Source organism: Xenopus laevis, chromosome 3L, assembly GCF_017654675.1.
Source record: "Xenopus laevis strain J_2021 chromosome 3L, Xenopus_laevis_v10.1, whole genome shotgun sequence".
Classification (NCBI taxonomy): domain Eukaryota; kingdom Metazoa; phylum Chordata; class Amphibia; order Anura; family Pipidae; genus Xenopus; species Xenopus laevis.
In genome coordinates, this window is record NC_054375.1 from 114,214,887 (window position 1) to 114,238,961 (window position 24,075).

Below are 24,075 nucleotides of genomic sequence, written 5' to 3' on the forward strand. Positions count from 1 at the left end.
AGTATGTGCCATTGGGTAATCATAAATGGAAAATTGCCATTTTAAAAAATAAGGGCCGCCCCCTGGGATCGTAGGATTCACTGTACTCACAAACATACCAACAAACCATACATTTTAGGTCACATGAGCCAATTAACAGACAGAGTTATGTCTTTTGCTTCCTGTTACAGTAAGGGGCAGATGTATGAAGGGTCGAATATCGAGGGTTAATTAACCCTCGATATTCGACTAGGAACTAAAATCGTTCGACTTCGAATATCGAAGTCGAACGATTTAGCGCAAATCCTGCGATCGAACGATCGAAGGATTATTGGTTCGATCGAACGATTAAATCCTTCGAATCGAACGATTCGAAGGATTTTAATACAACGATCGAAGGAATATCCTTCGATCAAAAAATCTCAGGCAAGCCTATGGGGACCTTCCCCATAGGCTAACATTGACTTCGGTAGCTTTTAGCTGCCGAAGTAGGGGGTCGAAGTTTTTCTTAAAGAGACAGTACTTCGACTATCGAATGGTCGAATAGTCGAACGATTTTTAGTTCGAATCGTTCGATTCGAAGTCGAAGTAGTAGTCGAAGGTCGAAGTAGCCCATTCGATGGTCGAAGTAGCCCAAAAAACACTTCGAAATTCGAAGTTTTTTTAATTCGAATCCTTCACTCGAGCTTTGTAAATGTGCCCCTTTGAGTTGAAGTTATTTCTGGTCAGGTGATCTCTGAGGCAGCACACAGACCATCACGAAATGGTGGCTCAAGGCAAGAGATGTAAAAGGGCAATATTTAGTTAAATATATATCCCAGTTTGGTAAGATTCTTTAATATGCCACTTAATATAATATGAACTATCTGTTGCTTAAGTGTTAATTTTGGGGGTATAGTTTTCCTTTAAAAGGTACCTATCACATAAAAATGTTTTCCCTGTCCAGAACTGCAGGCTAACGGAGCCCACAGTGAAAATAGGAGAAACAGAGGTATTTGTTACAAAAAAAAACTCATTACACGCATGTGTGTGTGATGTGGAGTCAGTCAACATATCCACCACTTCCTATGGTATGTGCAAAATGAGCGCATGAAGGTGAGCTGGGGCATTGCTCATTATGCGCATGCCTATGCACCAACATGGCCACCCACCCTAAAAGTTCCTCCTGGTATAAAGAACAGTATTATGTTTTTTTTCCCCGAAAAAATATAATTGCTTCCCCTGTCCGGAGTGTGGGTTCTGCCGCAGCTCTGGGGGGGGCAAACAATTTTTCAAACTGAGAACTGCTATTTAACACAGTTGTACAAAACAATTTTCAAAATGAATGTCCATTCATTTTCTCTCATGCTGAACTAATTATTTTACACTGCACTGCTATGTATGGAGTTAGGGAAGGTTATGACATTGAGAACTCTGCGTAGTAGGTCACATTAAAAGTGACTTGTGAATTTATAAAGAAGGTGGAGTTAAACAACACCCACAGTGCTAACACACACCCCTGCACTCTAATTATCACAGGATTCATAGACAAACCCTTGTTGATTCACCTTGAGACGCTCTGTAACTAAGCAATACGGTTATTATCCTGCCTCTTAATACATGTGCAGGCTACTCTAGGCAACAACCTTCTCCTTTCTATATGCACTTTGTAAAAAGGATTAGAATTTATAGATCTTTTGGCCTGAGCCTTTTGTCACTCTAAAACTACAACTACCAGCACCCTGAACAGCCAAAGAATGTTAGTGAGAAGTCAGTGGGAATCCATAAACAGCTCAAAAGTCTTGAAACAGTGCTATAATCACAGTGACATCCAATTTGCAAAATTATCCAGATAGCTGCCTGCTGCCAGGAAATGCTGGGACACTTTATTTAAACTATGCCCTTGTCTTTATTACATGGAAGCAGGGCTGGTTTTATCATGAAGAGGAGGGAAGGCATTTGCTTTGGGCTCCCACTATCAAAAAGGGCCAATTGAGAGTGTGTGTAGGGGGGGGGGGTCACAAATCTGTTAATAAACTACAACTCCCCAGCCATGCCAATATAGTTTCACAACAGCTGGATATACTGCAGGTCGGACATCCCTGATTTATATAATCCACCTTCCCCCAGACACTGCCCAGTCTTCCTTCATTGCCAGTCCTCTAGCTGCAGCCCTGCAATGCACCTAAGCATGCAATCCCCACTAATATGTTCATATTCACTAGCTAACCCAGTTATTTTATCCATCTGGTAATGACTGTCCCTAAACTCATTTCTCAGAACAACTCTATCACTCTACCTCACTTGATAATTTATTGGCCAGATTAGTGTTCGGTTTTCACACGGCTGAAAACAGAACAGAAACCTGGAGCCCCGAACAGGCCTTAGAAAAACCAAACTGTTTGGGTCAAAACCGAACAGGTGGCAACCCTGAGGAAGCATATTGAATACAAAACGCGTTGGGCTTTGTAAAATAAAAACCTTTAATCTTTAACCAACCTATTGAGTGCAATTAACTACGTGATCCCTGTCCCAGCTCAAACGGGAACCACAGATCCATATCGCTACAAGAGACATTCCGCTACGATATCTCCTGATCATCTACCGCAGGCATACATCACTTCCTGGGGAGAGATACAGACAGCGGACTTCAAATCAATACGGCTCCATTTATATATTTTCGACTCTGTAAGTTCTATTAGCCCTAAGGCCCGCCAGGAGCTCCGGCAATACTTCACTATTGCAGCTTCTTTTTCAGGTGTGCTTAATACCGGTAATTCTATTGATTGTCGGGTGGTCCCTCACTCCAAAAGTATCAAGGTTCTATTCAACAGAGTCAGTGGCACCGTCCAAGCCACAAATTGTCCAAGGTAAAAGTAAAGTTCACTCTGGAGAACCAAATTCGATTCAGTGTATTTTATTTAGTTTAAACACAACATGTTTCAGACAGACATGTCCTTCATCAGGTGCTAACAGACATGTCTGTCCAAAACATGTTGTGCTTAATACCGGTCCTGTCTCCTACGATGTGCGGAGTTAACTCCGCGATAGCCAAATAACCAAGAGACCCTTTGTGAGTAGATCCGGTAATTTGTATATTTTTCTGAAAGGAGCGTACTTCATTATATATTATATTTTACATCAGGTACCTGGGGATTCATAAATGAATTACCAGAGCACCGATCTTAGAAATAGCCTTAGGAGCATTACACAGGCCAATCAGGTATCAGGCCATAGAGCAGTGGCCGCCTTTCTATTGTTTTTAATCGTTTGTTCAACGAGCAGCTCCTCATCTACAGCTGAAACATCACTGACCAACTTGGCACATCAGCAAATAACATGCTCCCCCCCTGCTCAATCATAAACTGAGCCATAGCCATAGTACTTGGTTTTCAGCACAGATAGACAAACTACTGCAGTTTTGTAAAATGTCCCCTCACTGAGAAAACTCATTCCACTCAAATAAACATTAGTATTTGTACGAGAAGAGGGTTGAGGAAGGCTGCTGGGAAGTTTGAGTAGTAAATCCACGCCATACAACTATTAAATTGGGTAGAATTGGGATTTTCACTGGCGTGCTCATTGCAGCTGGCCTACGTGTCTCAAAAGTTGACCCAAAGATCTGGCAGAGTAAGTCAATCTTCTCGCTAACATGGTGCCAGGGAACAAGTGCTGCGGCTGCGCAGTAACACGCATCACAGTTCACCTTCAATTGCATCGAAATGAATGAAGGAGAAAATAGGACAAGCGCGCGCCGGCTCTTACTATTCCCGCCCACGTCGCGCACTCTACCCCCTCCCACCAGCACTGTGCCTGACGTCACTCGCCATATAAAAAGCGGCGTTGCTGACGTGTGCGCTCTTCAAGCCGGGCGGCGCGAGGGTGAGAAAGAATCTAGCAGGAGAAGCATAAGAGGAAATCCGTACAGCTTCCTTTCTCTCACCCACCGGGGTTCTGCTCTATTTGTCTTCCCGCCTCGTTCGCTCTCAGTAGTAACGTGAAAGAATGGCAGGCTACCTCCGAGCTGTTAGCACCATCTGCAGAGCATCCGCCACCGCCTTGGGCAAGAACCCTGGCGTGCTCGCCCCGGCCCTCAGCCAGCAGCTGCAACAACAACGCAACTGTAAGTCCAACCACCACCTAATCCCTTGCAGCAGCACGTGCACGCTCTTGTGTTCTGCGGCGCGTCAGCTGATTGCTCTGAGCGTTGTAACCTTCCGCTCCATCGCTTGTAACCTTCCGCTCCATCGCTTGTAACCTTCCGCTCCATCGCCTCTCGCCTGACCCGTTACGTGTGACCCGGCAGCGCAGGACCTGGCCTTGATTCAATAGGAAAGCCGCGCGTATTCGTGCAATGATAACGGCATAGCTTAGTAATTGTGCTCACTGTGCGCAGGAGAGTTAGAGGATTAGTTTCTTTGTGATTATCCGAGACTTCATCTGCCCCGGAGCCCATTCATTCATGTGCGCGTAGCGCAGGCTTTTGTTCTTGTCACTAGGGCCTCCTCCTGGCTAATGGCCTTACTGGCAACCACAGGATTTCTCCAGCTTTCAGGAGGCTCATTTCTAATACTTCATGTGTCACTAGCAGAGGTCACCCTGTATCGCTCTGTCCCCCGTAATATCACGCTTAACTGATATGTCCCTCCCAGAACGGTCACCCATTTGCCCTTACTTGTCCTATTACCAATTTAGGAAGTGGGAAGGCCACGCCCAATGGGCGGTGCTTACTGGTCCTTACACACTTACTGGCAGTAGTAATGGACCCTGCAGATGGAGCTAGTCCTGTATCACTTTACTCCCATTCATTCCTTAAGTCTAGCCGGTCACATGTAAACTTCTGCTATAGCCTTAAAGTGGGGGTTCACCTTTGAGCTAACTTTTAGTATGTTATAGAATAGCCAATATTTATTTTTAATTGGTTTAAGTTTATTTATTAAGTTTAATTCTTTGCTGCTTTCTTCTGACACCATCTTTCCCTCTTCTGTTCATATTCAACTCTTATTCAAATCAATGCATGGTTACTAAGGTCATTTTGACCCTAGCAACCAGATTGCTTAAATGGAATACTGGAGAGCCTCTGAATAAAGAGCTAAATTACAAACCACAAATAAAAATTATCACTAATATCACTCTGCGTCATACTAAGTTAACTGAAAGATAACCCTTTTAACACCATATTTAAAATTAAGATTGTTTGGTTTCAATCATATTGAACCTTAAATAGTGTTGATGTAAATAGAAATCTGAAGTCCAGGTCTGTTGATCCTGGCAATTGCCATATGGAAATTAATTATTGGAACTGGTGGGCCTTCTGGAACTCTGGCCTTGGACTGGCTATGCACCATAATCCATTGGAGGATTGCTCCCAGCTGTTCAACAGTTCTCCAGATTGCAATTTCAGATATCTGGTTGCTAGGGCTCAAATTACCATAGCAACCATGCACTGATTTGTATAGGAGTGGAATATGAAAAGGAGAGGCCTGAACAGAGCATAAATTAAAAGTAGCAGTAACCATAAAGTGAATCTAAAGAAGTAAACCCTAAAGCTCCCCATAGACACGACGATTCTTCTTGCCGAACGACCGATTTTAGGGAAGTCTGACCAATTCTTCGAAATTATGGTGCGGTTAGTGGGATTCGAACGATCGAACATCTTAATGATTTTTCGGCCGACATCTGTCAGGAAATTGATCGGCCAAGTCAAAATCTTTGTCGGTCCCAGTGCAATCTATCTGTTTGCAGGGCCAAGCAGGCAGCTCCCCTTTGTTTTCCTGGCAAATTGGTCTTTTTTAGTTGATGGTCAATTCGTAAGATTGTTCCAAAAAAAAATCGTGGTCTCACGATGAGGATCGGATCTTTTAAAAATCTCAACATCTATGGCCAGCTTTAAAGTGAATATGGTTAGAAATTACATTTTATATACTGAACTGAATGAGCCTAAAGGTTCAGCATTTCTATGGAAGTAATGATCCATGTTTTCAAAGTTGGAACTAGCGCTTCCCATCTGTGACACACGCCTGCTTAGTGTGCTTTGAACAGCTGTTAAGAAGCTATGCTTAGGGGTTGTCACAAATCAGAAAATTGGGTTATATGTATGTGTGTCTATATATAATATAGTGCATGTTCTTGTCTGTCCCTATGCTCGGTAAGTGATGGCAGCACAGAGCTTGTGCAGTGAATCTGAAGTAAAGAATATGGGGAGCTACTTGGGCATTGGTAGAAGGCACAGATTTTTACTGCTAAAGGGCTGTGGTTGCCTTGGGCTGGTACAGAAGCCTAAAACATAATGTACAACATTTCTAGCCTACTTTAGTTCTCCTTTAAGAACTGCAGCATGATACTTAAGAATGATCGAGCAGCTTGCACATTCACTTCTCCTACCTAATGGGGGGGGGGGGAGCTTGAGTATTTATGCCCATTGGACTTATCCTTGGGGTCATGCTGAAATGTGCATAATCTTTTACGCCATGTGATCTAGATAGAAGTCCAGCATGTATTTTTTTTTTAAACCATGGAGTCCATTAAATTTGACCTGAATAGAAATGCAAAGGATGGCGTAGGAATTCTCTTCTGTAAAAGAGTTTCTGCTTATAGCAGCTCCTGGAATCTGTTTCTCGGTAAGTTCTATCGTGACTGGGAATATAGTATGCCAAATACTTCAGTAGCTGCCATGTGCTCCAAAAACAAACTGCCTTTTGGCTATAAACTAAATGTATATGAATTAAAACCAACTTGCCCTTGTGCGTTCTTCCATTGTAGAAGGTAAATCGCTTCTTTATCATTTTCTTTGACTTGGTTTAGGGAAAGTGTCTTCTCTTACAGCAAGTATTTAGACCTGTGAAAAGAGATATAAAATATATTTAAGAAATTGCTGTTACATATGAAAGGCCACCAAGAGTTAACTGAACAGACAGTTGCAGTCTCTGGACACGTGTCTTAACGTTAAATGGAAAGTATTTGAAGTTTAAATAGCACAGCCCAGGAATCCTGGAGACAAGACTAACATGTAATGAGCATTTATCCTCGACGTTCCCTAAGTAGGATAAGGAGAGTGGTTGGTTTTAGAATTAATGTTTAAAGGGATGGTTTATGTTTAGTATGTTATCGAATGTCAAATTCTAGGCCAACTTTTCAGTTGGTCCTTATTTGTAGCTTAAAATTTTGCCTTACTCTTTGCAGCTTTCAAATAAGGCCCCATCTAAAAAAAAAACCAACAAATGCTCTGTAAGGCTACAAATGTATTGTGGCTACTTTTTATTACTCTTTTCCATTCAGACACTCTCCTATTCATATTCAAGACCTCATTCTAATCAATGCATGGTTGCTAGGTTAATTTGGACACTAGCAACCAGATTCCTGAAATTGCAACTGCAGAGCTGCTTAATAAAAAGCTAAATAACTCAAACCACAAATAATAAAAAAGTGAAAACAAATTGTTACAGTATTTAAAGGTGATGTAGAGTGATATTCTAAGTTTATTTAAAGGTGAACAACCCCTTTAAGGCGTTAACAAACCCCAGTAAGTCCATAGCTATAGAACACTTTACTGGTGGAATTCCTATACCCTGTGTTGTAGAATGTTGATAAAGCAGGTTAATGATTATCAACAGACTTGTTTCTATCGCTTTCCAAACAGTGAACAGTTGCATGTTCTCTAATCTCATGAGCAGCTTGACACTGTATCTGTTTGACCTTCAGAGCTTCCTCGGCACAAAGCAAGGTTGTGGCCTAGTAGTCAACTAGTATTCAGAGACTGTTTATCACTGCACAAGTGAAGCTACTGTATCATAACGTTCAGTGACCCCCCAGTATGCAGTTGGTCTCTTTACAGAGGAAAACAGGCATTTGGCTTAAATGTCAAGCAAATTTTACTCTGGAGATCATACAGAAGTCAAGTCAGCTTTGGAAAAATCATGTTAATTGACTGGGCCTGATTTAATGCCTCTTATGGTGGGTGTCTTGTTTCTACAGTGAAACAGTTTGCTACATTTCCTCTATGTACAGTAAATAACTCCCTGCCCTTAATTTGTAAATCCTTGTGTAAAGAGATCTGGCTTTATTTTACATTTTTAAGTGTAATGCTCTCCCCTTCCTATTTGTATTTATTTACATATACAGGTATGGGACCTGTTTCCCAAAATGCTCAGGACCTGTGGATAAGGCATTTTTCTGTAATATGGGTCTCCATACAAGTCTGCTAAAAAATATATATATTTGAAACCTGAATTAAACCCATTAGGATTGTTTTCACTCCAATAAAGATGAATTCTATTTTAGCTGGGGTGAAGTACAGGGTACTGTTTTATAATTAGAGAATAAAGAAATAGCTTTCTTGATACCTGATCCCATACCAATTTGGGATATATGCTGAACCAAAAATACAAAATATTGCATGAATAAGAATGTCATTGCCTTTATAAAGTGGTGTTCACATTAAAGTTAAACTTTTAGTATGTTATAGGATTGGTCTTTTTGTTAGTATTTTTACTTTTTATAGTTTTAAACTCCGAATTACAGAATTGAGACTCTTTTCAAAATAATCCCCTTTTTTTTTTTAAATTCTTTTTTCTCTATAATAATAAAACCATATCTTGTACTTGATCCAAACTAAGATCTAATTAATCCTTATTGCAAAACCAGTCTATTGGGTTTATTTAATGTTTACAAGATTTTCTAGTAGACTTAAGGAATGAAGATCCAAATTACAGAAAGATCAGTTATTTGGAAAACCCCAGGTCCTGAGCATTCTCGATAATGGGTCCTATACCTGTACTACAGGTATGTGCTCATTGGAGACACCAGAATAAGGCAGTATCAAATTGGCAGTCCCCTGTAAAGCCTCTGCATAATGAGCTGCTATTTATCTCAAAGCCTGATGGCTGCAGCCGAGGAAAGGGACTGATTTATGATTTTGCTTCAATGACTTGAAGTGCAATGTATGAACATTGTCGTATATAATGTAGATGTTAAATCTGTACTTGGTAGGCTTATTATCTAAGATAAAATCGGAACATTCAGCTTTACTCTTGCTTGGCCTGGACTGAACCTGTTTAGATTCACAGTTCGGCTCACCCAGAGGTGAAACATATTGTGCTAAGCTTATCACAGGATTTTGGAATGTAGTAGAACTAGCTTAATGGACAGTGGATATCTCTGAAAAGTCTTTTACATGCTGCTATAGCACTTTCCATGCTTGCTTCACAGAAGGTTTGCAAACAAAAATAGAGCTGCCTTTAAAAAGGGATGCCTTATTAGAAACTGAATAAAACTGAAATTCCCCCCCCCCCCCGTGAATAGTGAACTGTACTTTTGTTTTCCATTGGCTGCAAGATGTCAGTGCAGTGTGCTGAGAAACCTAGTAATGCAAACATAACTATGCAAAATAATTTATGCTAAGAGGCAACAAGCCACTGTATACAGAACTTGCTGCACATTTAGTGTGTGCCATAAAAATCCATCCCCAAAGGACTTTCTAAAATAAAATCAAAAAATAAATAAACTTTTATCTCGCATATTTGCCCTCCTGTGTCCTCTGCACAAGCAGCCAAACTACCAGAAGTCGTTGCTTATCAGCATTGTATATGGAGCCATGTGTGTAGAACTGGATTTGGTGTATTGATCAGAAAGAGATGAGTTGATGAGTTCTGTAGATTGTAAAACTTTGGCTGGCTGTGCAGTAATTTCATGATCACAAATAACTGCTGCACTTGGGATTGTATTGACAATATAACTTAGCCTACAACCTTGAAGTACAGAAGCCCTCTTATTGATGTTGATGTTAAAAATGCAATGCTATGGGCTATTGTAGGTAACTGGCATTCTCAACACTGGTTAGCGCTCTGCATTATGATCACGGTCTAGGGCCTGGATAAGGACTACACAGAATAAATGCACCTGGATAAGGACTACACAGAATAAATGCACAAGTGGTGCTTTCTGTGTTCATATGGCTTGTTGGTAAAATAACAAACTGGGTAATTAATGGAACAAATGTCGCCACAAACAAAGTGGAGATGGAAACAGTGTTCACTCCCTTATTGTGTACATGTTTTGTTTGCATTTTCCCCACCATACTTGCGTGATACATTTTAAAAGGCAATTGCAGTGTTTTATCTGAATTGAGTCTCTAGCCCTGTTATGAGTTGTGGAGCAAATGTTGGTCTGCAAAAGATGGCTAGAACCCCAACGTGTTAAAACAATCCACTTAAGCCTCTCATCTAGCACATGCTGAAAAAAAACCTCTTCCTCTGTTAATGCTTCTACAGATGCCGATAAACGTATCAAGGTGGCCAATCCAGTTGTGGAGATGGATGGTGATGAGATGACCCGTATCATCTGGGAATTTATAAAGGAGAAGGTAACATTCCATTTCTGTAGTTGCAGAATGTGGTTAGCATCCAGAAAATGATTTTCTCTGTCGTCTAAAGGGGGACACAGGGACTCTTGGGTTTAAGCTCCACCCTCCAGGAGGCAGGACACTAATAAATTAAATTTAAGGGGCGTGCCCAAATACTGGCTTAACCCCACACACTGTAACAATCCCTCAGTTTTTAAGTGTCCTGCTTCAAGGAGGATGGACTCCGTCGTCAAGACAGACATCTTCATGGGGGATCACCAGGGCAGGACTGCCTGTTCCTTGGAGTGAAACCTCCCTCGAGGGATGCCTCACCGGGGTCATTTCCCTAGCCATCTCGGCTATATCCGACCTGTACAGATAATTCCTGCCACCCGCTGGGGACAGCAGATGTTCTGACCGGTGAGGAGCCATATGTGAGTAGGAGCCCTTATCGTACTCCTTCACGGGTTGCTCTCCCCTCTCTCAGCCCACCCCAGCCCATGCTGCAGTCCCTACCTCCGCCTAAACTGTCTCCGTGTGTTCAGGCAATACACGCGCGTTCCAACTGCGCAGTGGAACGCATCGCGCTGATGCGTTCCAGCGGCCATTTTGTTTTTCCGGCGCGAACTGCAGGAGGAGGCGCCAGCAAGCGGGGAAGATTTGGGCGCCACCTTGGCTCATTTAGACGGCGCACTCCTGCTTCCTGCACACGCCAGTAATCTTACCCTGCTCCAAGGCAACAGAGATACCGGAGACAGCTTTCTCTTGGGGATTTTTGCATCTCCCTGCAGGCAGCAGGCTTGGGCTCAGCCTTTCAGCACTTCCTTTAGAAGGCACCTTCCCCTGTCACCATTTCTCATCAGGTACCTTAGATACTGCTCACATGGCAGAGGGTAAGTCAGGGGGACTTTTCCTCAGGGCTGGGGGGAGAGCACCAGCAGCACAGGTGACTTATTTTACCTGTAAATCCTGCCAGCTTAAGATCCCTGGGGGCCAGGCTGATCCGCTCTGCAGATCTTGTTCAAAGGGGCAGGGGCCCGCACCCACCCAAGGGGCCATCCCAATGATCCCTGAATCTGGGGACCCAACACAAGATTCTACTGCTCCTGATGAGGTGGCAGGCACATCTTCAGACCCCCCTGCTCCCCTCTGGGCCCTTCAGCTTTCGCAGTCCCTAGCATCCCTGCAGGGCTTACCATCTATTGCTAGTAACTTGGGCAAAGCCCTTGCCAAGCTGAGCCACAAAACTGGCGGAAAGCGTAAAAGGCTTCCCAGTCCCAAGGGGGACACTGACACTCATTCCCCTTCTGACGTCTCTTCGGCTGGAGAGGACGATTATCATTCAGAGGGTGAACTGCTGCCATCTGATGTCTCCTCAGAAGCAGAAGAGGAACATGAGGAAGAAGCTAAGAACAAGGAACTCCCTCACGACGTAGATGCTATCATCAAGGGGGTGATGGAGGTCCTAAAAATCACATCGACACCAGATCAACAAACTTCGTCGACTAACCTGTTCAAGAGGAAGCACAAATCCTCGGTATGCTTCCCATCGCATGAACAACTCCTCAACATAATACATGAGGAATGGAATTCGCCGGAGCGAAAGTTTCAAGCTACACGGAAATTCTCGAAATCTTACCCTTTTCCCAAGGATTTGGTGGAAAATGGTCCATGCCTCCAACAGTGGATGCCCCAGTTTCGAGGCTCTCCAAATCCACAGCCTTACCAGTCACGGATGCCGCAGCCTTCAAAGACCCATCTGACAGACGTCTAGAAGGATTCCTAAGGGCAGTCTACTCATCGGCTGGGTCGACCCTACGACCAGCACTTGCTTCCGCTTGGGTGGCTAGGGCCATTCAAGCATGGGCAGAATCTCTCGTGGCGGACATTCAAGAGGGTGTTCCCAGAACAGACCTTCTGTCTTCCGCACAGTCCCTCACGGAAGCGGCAGCCTATCTATGCGACGCCAATCTGGACACAGCACAGATTACCGCACGCACTTCAGCGCTGTCTGTCGCAGCCCGCAGAACCCTCTGGCTAAAGAATTGGTCAGCGGATGTCAGTTCCAAGAAGTCCCTCACATCACTCCCCTTCAAGGGACAACGACTATTTGGTGAAGAACTTGAAAAGATTATTTCACAGGCCACCGGGGGGAAAAGTACCTTCCTTCCCCAGAACAAAGCAAGACCCTCACCCTCTTCCAGGAGAGGGAAGTTTTTTCGTGGCCACAGTGGACGGTTTTCCAGACGAAACAGTCCTCCCCAACGTTCCCACTTTCGCTCCAAACCAAACGATAAGGGACGTCCGCCATGGAAGAACAACAAGTTCCACAACAAGTCATCAGCTGACAAATCCACTTCAGGCTGACGGGTCATCCCCTCCGGGGTCTCAGCAACCATTAGGGGGAAGATTGCTAAGATTCCGGGAGGTGTGGAACATACATTCGTCAGACGCTTGGGTAAACGAAATTATTTCAGAAGGCTATCACCTGGATTTCGCATCTCCCCCTCCCAGAAAATTCCTTATGTCCAGGGTTCCGTCCAATCCCACCAAGGCCCGGGCCTTCTTGGATTGCATCGCAAGCATGGAACACAACGGAGTTATCATTCCGGTTCCCTCGTCAGAAACATTTTGCGGATTTTACTCCAATCTGTTCCTTGTTCCGAAGAAGGACGGCTCCTTCCGACCTGTACTAGACCTCAAATACCTCAACAAACACATACGGTCAGTACGGTTCAAGATGGAGACTCTACGCTCAGTCATTCGAGGAATGGAACCGGGTCAACTGATGATGTCCTTAGACATCAGGGATGCGTATCTCCACGTACCCATATGGCTTCCCCACCACCGTTTCCTCAGATTCGCATACAGGAATCTCCACTACCAATTTGTGGCACTGCCCTTTGGTCTGTCCTCTGCCCCCAGGGTGTTCACCAAACTCATGGCAGTGACAGCGGCAACACTACGGCTTCAAGGGATCTCGGTCACTCCATACCTGGACGACCTGCTGCTGAAGGCCAGAACTCCAGAGAAGAGCAAGAGGGACCTTCAACAAGCAATTTCACTTCTTCAGAGTTTCGGGTGGTCCATCAACTGGAACAAGTCCAGTTTGATTCCCAGTCACCAGATGCTGTTCCTGGGCCTTCATTTCAACACAGTAACCCAACGGGTGTCATTACCTCAGGACAAGCAGAGGAAGATACGAGAACAAGTCAATCTCCTCCTTTGCAGTTAGCACCCCACTGTACATCTCGCGATGCGGGTTCTGGGTCTGATGGTATCCTCCATCGAAGCGGTACCCTTTGCTCAAATACATCTGAGACCTCTACAGAACAACATTCTGTCAGGCTGGAAAGGCGGTCCCCTGTCCCAGCGGATTTCTCTGCAACGCTCAACAAGAGAATCGCTTCTCTGGTGGCTGAATCACCAAAACTTAGCCAGGGGACAGTCCTGGGCAACTCCAGACTGGACCGTGATAACAACGGATGCAAGTCTTCTAGGATGGGGAGCAACCTGGAACAACCTGTCGGTGCAAGGTCCTTGGTCTCCACAAGAAACAAGACTCCACATAAACATCCTCGAACTGCGGGCGGTCAAACTAGCCCTCAGACATTGGTCCTCCCTACTCACAAACAAGTCGGTCCGAGTACAAAGCGACAATTCGACCACGGTCGCGTACATCAACAGACAAGGAGGAACTCGAAGCACGGCATCTCTAGCGGAAGTGGAGCAAATCCTAACCTGGGCGGAACTCAGCACGGTGAGGTTGTCCGCCATCCACATCCCAGGGGTAGCCAACACGCAAGCAGATTTCCTCAGTCGGAACCAGCTGGATCCGGGAGAATGGGAGCTTCACCCAGAAGTGTTTGCAGACTTGGTAAAAAGGTGGGGACATCCTCAAGTCGATCTCATGGCGTCCAGAACCAATCGCAAAGTGCCAGCCTTCTTCTCTCGCTACCGGGACCCGACGGCGATGGGAGTGGATGCCATGACACAAGTTTGGCGGTTCGACCTAGCCTACGTTTTCCCTCCGTTTCCCATGCTGCCTCGGGTTCTGAAGAAGATCAAGCTCTCACAGACAACAGTCATCGTGATAGCTCCGTATTGGCCCAGGAGAACGTGGTTCTCGGACCTTCAAGAAATGTCCATAGCGCAACCAGTTCGCCTTCCATCCAGGAACGACCTTCTTCAGCAAGGCCCCATAGTTCATCACAACCCGGGCCTGTTCGCTTTGACGGGATGGCTGTTGAGACGGCCATTTGGAGACGAAAGGGCATAGCAGAAGACGTCATCACCACCATGCTGAAGTCACGCAAAGCCACATCATCTAAAGCTTACCATAGGGTGTGGCGCACCTACTGGAACTGGTGCAAGGAGAAGGATTTTCCCTATCTGGATTGCGACATTCCCAGAATCCTGTCCTTCTTGCAGAATGGTCTTCATCTGGGCCTTAAACTCAGTTCCCTGAAGGTTCAAGTTTCTGCCCTTTCCGTCCTGCTTCAGACTCGTCTCGCAATTAACGACTCTATCCGCACCTTTCTACAGGGAGTAGCACGCATTGTCCCTCCTCTTCGGTCACGGATACCTGGATGGGATCTCAATCTGGTTTTGGAGGCTCTCCTCGATCCTCCCTTCGCACCTCTGGGAACCATTTCTGAACAGTTGCTTACTTCGAAAGTGGTCTTTCTAGTAGCCATCTCTTCTGCACGACGGGTCTCAGAACTCAGTGCCCTATCGTGTGATCCTTCCTTGCTAGTTTTCCACAAGGACAAGGCAGTACTGAGGACAGTCCCTTCCTTTCTACCTAAAGTTGTGTCATCGTTCCACGTGAACCAAGAGATTGTGGTTCCATCTCTCTGTCCGGAACCTAAAAATGCCAAGGAACGACGTCTTCATGGTCTAGATGTGGTCAGAGCCCTTCGGTGGTACCTTGAACGTTCCAAGTCGTTTCGTCGTTCTCAAGCCCTATTTGTCATCCCTTCTGGACCTCGGATGGGCATGGCAGCTTCTAAGACTACCATCGCACGTTGGATCAGAGAACTCATCAGACGAGCCTATCTAGCCAAGGAACGAGCCCCTCCCATCAATATCCGAGCTCATTCCACGAGATCCTTGGTGCCTCCTGGGCGTGGCGCAACTCGGCATCTTTGGACCAGATCTGCAGAGCAGCTACTTGGTCCTCGGTGCATACATTTACTAAATTCTACAACCTGGACACGTTTTCTTCAGCGGAAGCCGCCTTCGGCCGCAAAGTACTACACTCTGTAGTACGGTAACGTGTCTTTCAATTCCTCAACAAATTTCGCTCCCACCCTGCTGTCTGGGGCTGCTCTGTTAAGTCCCCAAGAGTCCCTGTGTCCCCCTTTAGACGACAGAGAAAACAGGATTTTTGATACTCACCGTTAAATCCTTTTCTCTGTAGTCGATAGGGGGACACAGGGCTTCCCGCCCTGAGCGAAATATTGACCCTGTTGGTCTTATGGAGAAGTTTCTTCTGATTTACCAGTTCTGCAAGTTGAGATTATTTTTATATGTTTGCCTTTCAGCAGTTTCTGTGGTACCAACTGAGGGATTGTTACAGTGTGTGGGGTTAAGCCAGTATTTGGGCACGCCCCTTAAATTTAATTTATTAGTGTCCTGCCTCCTGGAGGGTGGAGCTTAAACCCAAGAGTCCCTGTGTCCCCCTATCGACTACAGAGAAAAGGATTTAACGGTGAGTATCAAAAATCCTGTTATCTTTACTCCAAGAGTGAATGTATTTGATTCCGAACATTGCATACACCTTAATATGTTTAAACTCCATTTAATTGCAAATGAACACAGGCAACATATGTTAACACGATGCGAATTGTCGGTTAAGGTATCTACTTTATTTCTCTGATGCCCTTTCAAAGTAATAGTAATATTTTTTTATAGTCAATTTTGAAATCTGACATGGGGCTAGACATGTCAATTTTCCAGCTGCCCCAGTCATGTGACTTGTGCCTGCACTTGAAGATGGAACTACTTTCTGGCAGGCTGTTATTTTTCCTACTTAATGTAACTGAATTAGTCTCAGTGGGACTTGGCTTTTACTATTGAGTGCTATTCTTAGATCTTCCAGGGAGCGGTTATCTAGTGAGGGAGCTGCTATCTCGTTAACTTCCCATTGTTCTGTTAGACTGCTGGGGGGGGGGTGATATCACTCCAACTTGCAGTAAAGTGTTTAAAGTTTATCCGAGCACAAGTCACATGACTAGGGCAGCTGGGAAATTGATAATATGTCTAGCCCCATGTTAGATTTCAAAATTGAAAAAAAACAAATCTGTTTGCTCTTTTTAAAATGGATTTCAGTGCAGAATTCTGCTGGATCAGCAATAATAAATAATGCGTTTTGGAAAAAAACATGTTTTCCCATGACCGTATCTCTTTAAGGATCTACCTTAGAGCTGCTTTGTTTGCTTTTGAATTCCACTTTGAATTGCAGTGCCCTACTGACAGCCAGCATGGCTGAATTGTTTGCAGCAGAATACAGCTTTAGGTTGAGCAAGCATATAAAGCATTTTTTTCTAAAACTAAAAATGTTTGAAAAAGTAATGATTAAATACTTTTAAGGTGTATGATTAAATAAACTGTTCCCCTTATAACATGTTTCTTTTTTTTTTCTTCAGTTGATCCTGTCCAATGTAGATGTTGAGCTGAAATACTTTGATCTTGGTCTTCCATACCGTGACCAAACAGATGACCAGGTCACCATTGACTCTGCACTGGCAACTCTGAAATACAATGTTGCAGTGAAATGTGCCACTATTACACCTGATGAGGCAAGAGTTGAAGGTATGGCCCAAAAAAAGCTGTCTGTCTATGAACAATTCTGGGAGCTATTTAAAATAATTTGCGTTGTTTTTTAGAGTACATTTCTGTGAACATAATTCACTGACTCAGTACACACCAGTATCAGTATTGAAGTGATCACATCACACCAAAATGTCAATTTGGTAAATGTCTCCCTTTCATACATGGGAAATTTTTTAGTTTTTTTCCTTTGCCTTCTTAAAGGGGAGCTATCTCGAAAATGAAAATTTAATATAAGCTTAGCCCTACTGAAATAAGGAACCTTTTTTTATTTTTTATAAATAGTCCATTAAAAATCCTGCATTGTTGCTGAAGTAATAGTTTATCCTCACTATCCCTTTCTGCATCTTTCTCCTCATGCTGTCTTCATTCAGGAGTTGGGTGTTGATGAATAATCTAATATCTCTTATAGGGGGGCTCCTCTTGCCTAGATGTATTGGAGCTCACCCTATTAAAAATCTTATGTAAAAGGCAGTTATTTTGTTTGAACTGGAATCAGTTGTTTAAGTGAACTGTAATACATCTGTTAGGAAAGGGAGCCCCCCTATAAGCTGTATTGGATCTAACTGTCACCGAACTGCTGCATGTAGAGTGAATGAAAAGAAACTGATGCGGAGAGGCATAGTGAGGATGAACTTCATTATTTCATAAACAATACAGATTTTTTTAATTGTATTTAGAAAGTTTTTCCTGTATGATGAAGCTATTGTGTAATGTTCCCCTTTTAATCTATTTCAGTTGCTTGCTAATTACTGTTAAAGCTACTGGCACATGGTAGTATAGTTGGCGTTGCTTGCTTTCCTATGCAAACGCAAGTGGCTTATCAAAAATCCAAAGCTTTCCTACTAAAAATGTATGACCTAATTGAAAGGCTAAAACCCTTTATATTTCCCTTCTAGAATTTAAGCTAAAAAAGATGTGGAAGAGTCCCAATGGTACAGTCAGGAACATCTTGGGCGGAACAGTATTCCGTGAGCCAATTATTTGCAAGAATATTCCTCGTCTAGTACCTGGTTGGACACAAGCCATTACCATTGGCAGACATGCCTTCGGAGACCAGGTTAGCTTATGTTTTATAAAGTTAAAACAAATTTTCCCCCCACTGTATTATTGCATACATGTCTTATGTTTTGTATGTGTTTCAGTACAAAGCTACAGACTTTGTGGTTGATCAGGCTGGAACTTTCAAGATGGTCTTCACTCCATCAAATGGGACTGCCGCAAAGGAATGGGAAGTGTTTAAGTTTCCTGCTGGAGGTGTCGGCATGGGCATGTACAACACAGATGAGGTATCTTACAATATGATCCCAATCCTATCCAAATGCACTAAATTAGCAAGCTTTTTAGAAATTGTTAAATTTGGCTTTATTTTTTTTTTTCGTAGTCAATCTCTGGGTTTGCACACAGCTGCTTTCAGTATGCCATTCAGAAGAAATGGCCCCTGTATATGAGCACAAAGAACACCATTTTGAAAGCTTATGATGGCAGGTTCAAGGACATCTTCCAGGACATCTTTGAAAAGTATGTTCTCGGCTTTTGATTTTAGAGCCATCAGTATGGATTTATTTATATATTTTTCTTCCCAAAATTGTTTGAGCTGCACGAATAACCCACCATTTCTCTTAATAGGCATTACAAGCCAGAGTTTGACAAAGTGAAGATTTGGTATGAACACAGATTAATTGACGACATGGTTGCACAGGTTCTGAAGTCTTCTGGAGGCTTTGTTTGGGCTTGCAAGAACTATGATGGAGATGTTCAGTCAGATATTCTTGCTCAAGGTAGGCTTGTGCACATTCCTAGCAAGACCATTTAATAAAGCTGCCATTGTTAATCATAAGCGAATTGGCTTAAATAAGAAGGCAAGCTACCAAGGCAGTTTATTGCCAATCGATTAGCCACAACAGTGCAAGCTAGAACAGCATTTCTTTAGAATGCTTTTCCGTACTTGAGTAAACAGCTCTAGACACTTTCAGTTTGTTTAGCATAGCAGCTGCCATATTAGCTTGGTGTAACATCACTTGCAGCCGGAGTCTCTCCCTGCTCACTCATAGCTTTGAGCTCAGATTACAGCAAGGTGACAGAATCAAACTGAGCATGCCCAAGCCCTGGAGGTTTAAGATGAAAACAGGAAGTCTGATACAGAAGCCCATGTTTACACAACAGAAAAATATGGTGGTCCTTTTGACAGAGAACTCGGAGCAACATTACTTTAAGGGTTTACTTGTATATTTTTATACACCTTTCTGATAAAGCTTACTTAGTGTTAGCCTCTCCTTTAAACACTGCATCTGACCAGTGTCCCTATAGTTTCTTAAATGCTTTAAGGAACACCTTTTCAAAAGTGTAAAGTTATCCTAATCCATACAGTCTGTGTTTGGTGTATCCATCGAGGAGGGGAGACGCGTTGCCATATTTTGGTGGGTCCTATAGCCATATTGCCTTCCCTGGCCCTTGTGCAAGTGTTTGCTGTACAGTCTTCAATGACTGGACATTTGCTAGCATTATGCTTCACTCTTGTCAGATTTTTATCTCTCAGATGAGACACAAATTAAGTTGAGGCTTCTTCCCTGACCCTAAATGTAGTTTATGCCAAAAAAGAGATAGTAGATGGGTGTATGCTTGATCTTTACTGAAATCGCTGCAGGAATTGACTTCTGGCTTTGACAATAACAAGCGCAGAGAGCTGTATAGTTGGTGTCGTTTCTCACCTTATTTTAATGGGCCTTGTAGGCCTAGACAAATGTCTTCAAAGGGTATTTGCTTAAAAAATTAAATGCTGCATCCAGAATATTTCCCCTCAAAGGCGCCCACCCCTCCGACACTGCTAAATGATCTTCTCAACCACTTCATTGAATCTGGACTGGGGGCGGGTGGCATCATACTTCCATAGGCTGTTAGGAATGAAAACAGGACTTCAGCTTATGGAAGGATCGCTCTGCCCCCAGCCCTGCGTCACTGAAGCAATATGGAAGATCAGTTCTGTTTCAGCCAGTCTGCTGCATGCAATTGCTGGGGGGGGGGGGAACTATTCCATGCAGCATTTCCTTCATACTGTTCCTATAATTTTTATAGAAACGTGTCCGTATCGCTTTTGTGCTTAAAAGGGATTTTCTTAATTATTATTCCTTTAAGGATAACCTGGTAAATACACATTTTATAAATTACAATAAGAATGGACTGTCCGCAGGCAAGATGCCTTATCTATGTGAAACTATCTGGTTTGTTTTATATGGAGTTTTTTTGCTATAGAAAAAGCAGGCTAGTTTTCCTTCTGGGCTATACAGTACACAGATATTTTAAGATCCAAACACATACAGCAAAATGAGGCTGTATGAAACTTAGAAACTTGAATCAACCCATAAATTCACACATACAGCCTTCAGAATTATTGGACAATTGTCACTTGTGTGAAACTGCATAGGATCTTACATTTTTGCTGCAGTTGCTGAAATGCTGATGTATATGTACCCACTGAAGTTTAGCATATTGCAGCAATGTTTCATTGTTTATGCTAGACCTTTAGTTATGTTGTAAGAAGTACTGTGGAAGGTCTTTAAACTTTTATTTATATATTTTATTTTTTTCACTTATTGTTGCACACAATTAACTCGACCTTTCATCTTTAGGCTTTGGTTCCCTTGGTTTAATGACCTCAGTCCTGGTTTGCCCAGATGGAAAGACAATTGAAGCTGAAGCCGCTCATGGAACAGTCACTCGCCATTACAGGGAGCATCAAAAGGTTAGTGTTTTCCCAGCTGTAGGGTTTCTTAAAGGGACAAATCAAGTCCGTTGTGACTTCTCAGCGCAAGACTTGATGGCCTGTGCTTCTCCAGACAAGGCCAGCTAAACCCATAGACATTTTTGTATTTGACCAAATTTTCTAAACTGTTTTTGTACTGCTTCAAAGTGTTCTAAAGTAGCTTGTTTTTGATAAATGAGATTCATCCTTAGCAAAGGCAGTCACCATAGAATTCAGTTGAACCACACACTTATGCCTTTCCCTCATTTGCATTTTTCAGAAAACATTATCCTTGAGTAATGGCACAGGTGGCATTCATGTGAAACCTGTATCTTTGCTGTAGTTTCTGTTAACTTTGTGTTTCCCCTTTACCTTGCATTTTAGGGAAGGCCAACAAGCACTAACCCAATTGCCAGTATTTTTGCTTGGACAAGAGGCTTGGAGCACAGAGGCAAGTTAGATGGAAACCAGGACCTAATAAAGTAAGTATTGGTTTTTACCATAACACTCCTGAGGAGTAAATGTTTAAACCTATAATGGTAACAAATTAGTCATTTTTATTGCTAAGCTTTAATTCTGATCATGAGTTGGTTTATGTTATGACCACTTACATATTGATACCTCAGGCTTTGTAGTACAGAAGTATAATCTCTTTTCAGATAAATTTGTCTTTAGCTTGACCATTTAGACACCCCTATTTGAGCTGTAAGTGAAAAACATGTTGGACTGAGTTGGCCCACTGCTTTGGAGTCCAAATTTGGCTAAACAAGCAGATGTTTGCATATGCCCAGTCTGTCGTGCAGAGATGACCAGTACTACAAATGCATGAATGGAATCTGTTTTTTGCTGCACTTACAGGTGGGTTTTGGGCAGAAACACATGTGCATTCTCTGTCTGAAATCTGCCCAGGGCAATAGTAGGCCATGACTGGTTTCTTTGCCAGTTGACAATACCCAGTGTCTCTTACAACATTCTGCCCAACCAAACTGCAGGAGCTGCTGCTCTTTACTTTCTCAACTACTGGTGCTAATTTGCAATCTTTACTTTTCCAGCTTTGCTTTAAAACTTGAAAAGGTTTGCGTGGAGACAGTTGAAAGTGGTATCATGACAAAAGACTTGGCTGGCTGTATTCACGGAGGCATGAACAAGTAAGTTCTATTTGCTTCTGTCTATAAGGTTCCAAACATGTAAATCCTAAATTTCCTATCATGTGTATACAAGTTGGCCATATCTTCCCCACCCAAGCCTCATCATTTGTACTGCATATACCCCCTCCATTAGATCATTTTCCCTCTGACACATCATCATTAACAATGACATCTACAAACAGGACATGTATGCTGTAAAGTTCATGCAGTGCAGAATGCATACTTACACAGGCACAACATGCTTTGATAAAGTTCTGCAGAGGTTGAACCACTGTAATGGTTAAGCTGAGCTCAGGAGAGTATGTGCAGGTAGAGAACCTCAACCCGCACCCTCCTCCATTTATAAACCTGTGGCGGCACAAAAGGGGCAGGGCAAGTGTTCATCTATTAAATAGGAAGTTGAAAGCTGGTAGTCTTAAGGTCGCAGGCAGAATAGCTCAACCTGAACCCTCCTGGCCCGCACATCACAAAAGGAGATGTGTTTAGGAGAATAAATAAATAGGATCAGACCGCTAGTTTCTATGGGAACCAGCAATACTGTTTCTTCATTGGCTGTTAGACTAGAGGGTGTGTTTAGTAATCTGAGCTGAGAAGAACTGAGCATGCTCATTGGCCAATAGCCAAAGTAAATTTCTGAGGTAGTGGGTAAGAGTAGGAGGAGGAATTCTAAGTGTTTAAGGGGACACTGCAGCCTTACTGTTAACCATTTATCAACCAGAGTGGCAGTTATCTAAAGATTTCAAAGAGGCTGTTCAATTTACATGTCCTTTAACTAGTACATCGGCAGGTCAAAATGACTTGTTCCAGTGCATAGTGCAACAGTATGGACCCTGCTTTCTGTTTAGTGTAGCTGCCACCATTGTTTGATTTAAATAGTAAACCGCACACATACAGCCTGACCAGTTTAGCTTGCTAGGTTTGCCTTATTAAAGCATTTTATTTTCTCTCACCAGCGTTCGTCTTAATGAACATTATGTGAACACAACAGACTTTTTGGATGCCATTAAGAACAACCTCGACAAAGCACTTGGAAAGAATTAACAAACCGCAGCCTGTTACCTTTTTTACCTCATTTTTAACCATTCAAAATAGGAATAGCCAAAATAGCTTTGGCACAAAAACATTTTTTACCCATTTAATGCTGGTTGAATTTTTAAAACACCGTAAAGAACCGCAACTGAATGGGACTGGTCCTTAGAGTTGCCTGTGTTTAGTGCTGGACCGAAATTTTGTAACACACCATTATTTTATCAACAACCTCTTACCTTGATGGTGCCGTGTACAGCAAATAAATATTGGAAGATATTGTATTGTCCCTACTTTTCTTTTCTTGTATGTGTAAAATGTGAATGTATTGACCATAAAGGATTTTTTTTTTTTTACACTGTCACAGCAGCAAGCCTTATTGGCATCACATGGATGGAGTAAAGTTAAAGTGAAAACCCATCTAATTGCACTCAAACCAGTAAACTGCTGATTGGCTGATATGCGATACGGAACCTGGTTAAAAAAAAAAAGTTTTTAGTTGGGTAGGCATGCTTTGGGTTTTTTTAATCCTCTAAATAGTGATCTGCCTGTTTTTATAAGAAGGCTTGGTGGGCTCATTGACTTAAGCTGACCAAACATGAACCAATAAAGCTGGCTTCTCCAGAAAAAGTTGGCTTTATAGCAATTCAGACTTTGAAATGTGGGCACCTGTTGATTGTGTTAGTCTTCTGGTCCAGCTAAATATCCTAAATGAAAATTAGTCTGATTATTTTAGTCACGCCTTGGCACGGGTAACTGTTCCTGTATGGGTATTTTTATTGGTTGTCTAGGGGAACATTAAGCAATGTATTGTACAATAAGATATAAAATGGCTCTCAAGTTATTATGTAAGACTTTGCTGCACAATTGGAAGGTAAATTACATGCTTAGAATATTGTATGTGACCTAAAAGCAAATTTGGTTCAGGGGCATGGTGCTCATGAAAGACAAAGGGAAAACATCAGGACCAAGCATTCTAGATAGTCTCCCATATCTATACTTGAAGAAAAGCAGAGGTGGAGGGGTCA

At 42.9% G+C, this 24,075-nt stretch overlaps 1 protein-coding gene across 1 annotated transcript; it reads left to right on the top strand.

The window, feature by feature from the left end:
- Window positions 1-3,779: 3,779 nt before the first annotated feature.
- Window positions 3,780-23,326, top strand: idh2.L (isocitrate dehydrogenase 2 (NADP+), mitochondrial L homeolog). Its single transcript, XM_018253189.2, has 11 exons — window positions 3,780-4,081; window positions 10,227-10,318; window positions 16,948-17,113; window positions 18,031-18,191; window positions 18,277-18,420; window positions 18,516-18,652; window positions 18,761-18,912; window positions 20,761-20,873; window positions 21,258-21,355; window positions 21,926-22,021; window positions 22,975-23,326. The coding sequence occupies exons 1-11, from the start codon at window positions 3,964-3,966 to the stop codon at window positions 23,060-23,062; spliced, it is 1,365 nt and encodes a 454-aa protein (XP_018108678.1). The 5' UTR covers window positions 3,780-3,963; the 3' UTR covers window positions 23,063-23,326.
- Window positions 23,327-24,075: the final 749 nt, after the last annotated feature.

Excerpts from the sequence above, each read along its gene's own strand:
- idh2.L (XM_018253189.2), top strand. The coding sequence starts at position 3,964 with ATGGCAGGCTACCTCCGAGCTGTTAGCACCATCTGCAGAGCATCCGCC. Across the intron at positions 18,192-18,276 it reads GACATGCCTTCGGAGACCAG|TACAAAGCTACAGACTTTGT; the intron begins GTTAGCTTATGT and ends TATGTGTTTCAG. Across the intron at positions 21,356-21,925 it reads GGAAACCAGGACCTAATAAA|CTTTGCTTTAAAACTTGAAA; the intron begins GTAAGTATTGGT and ends TTACTTTTCCAG.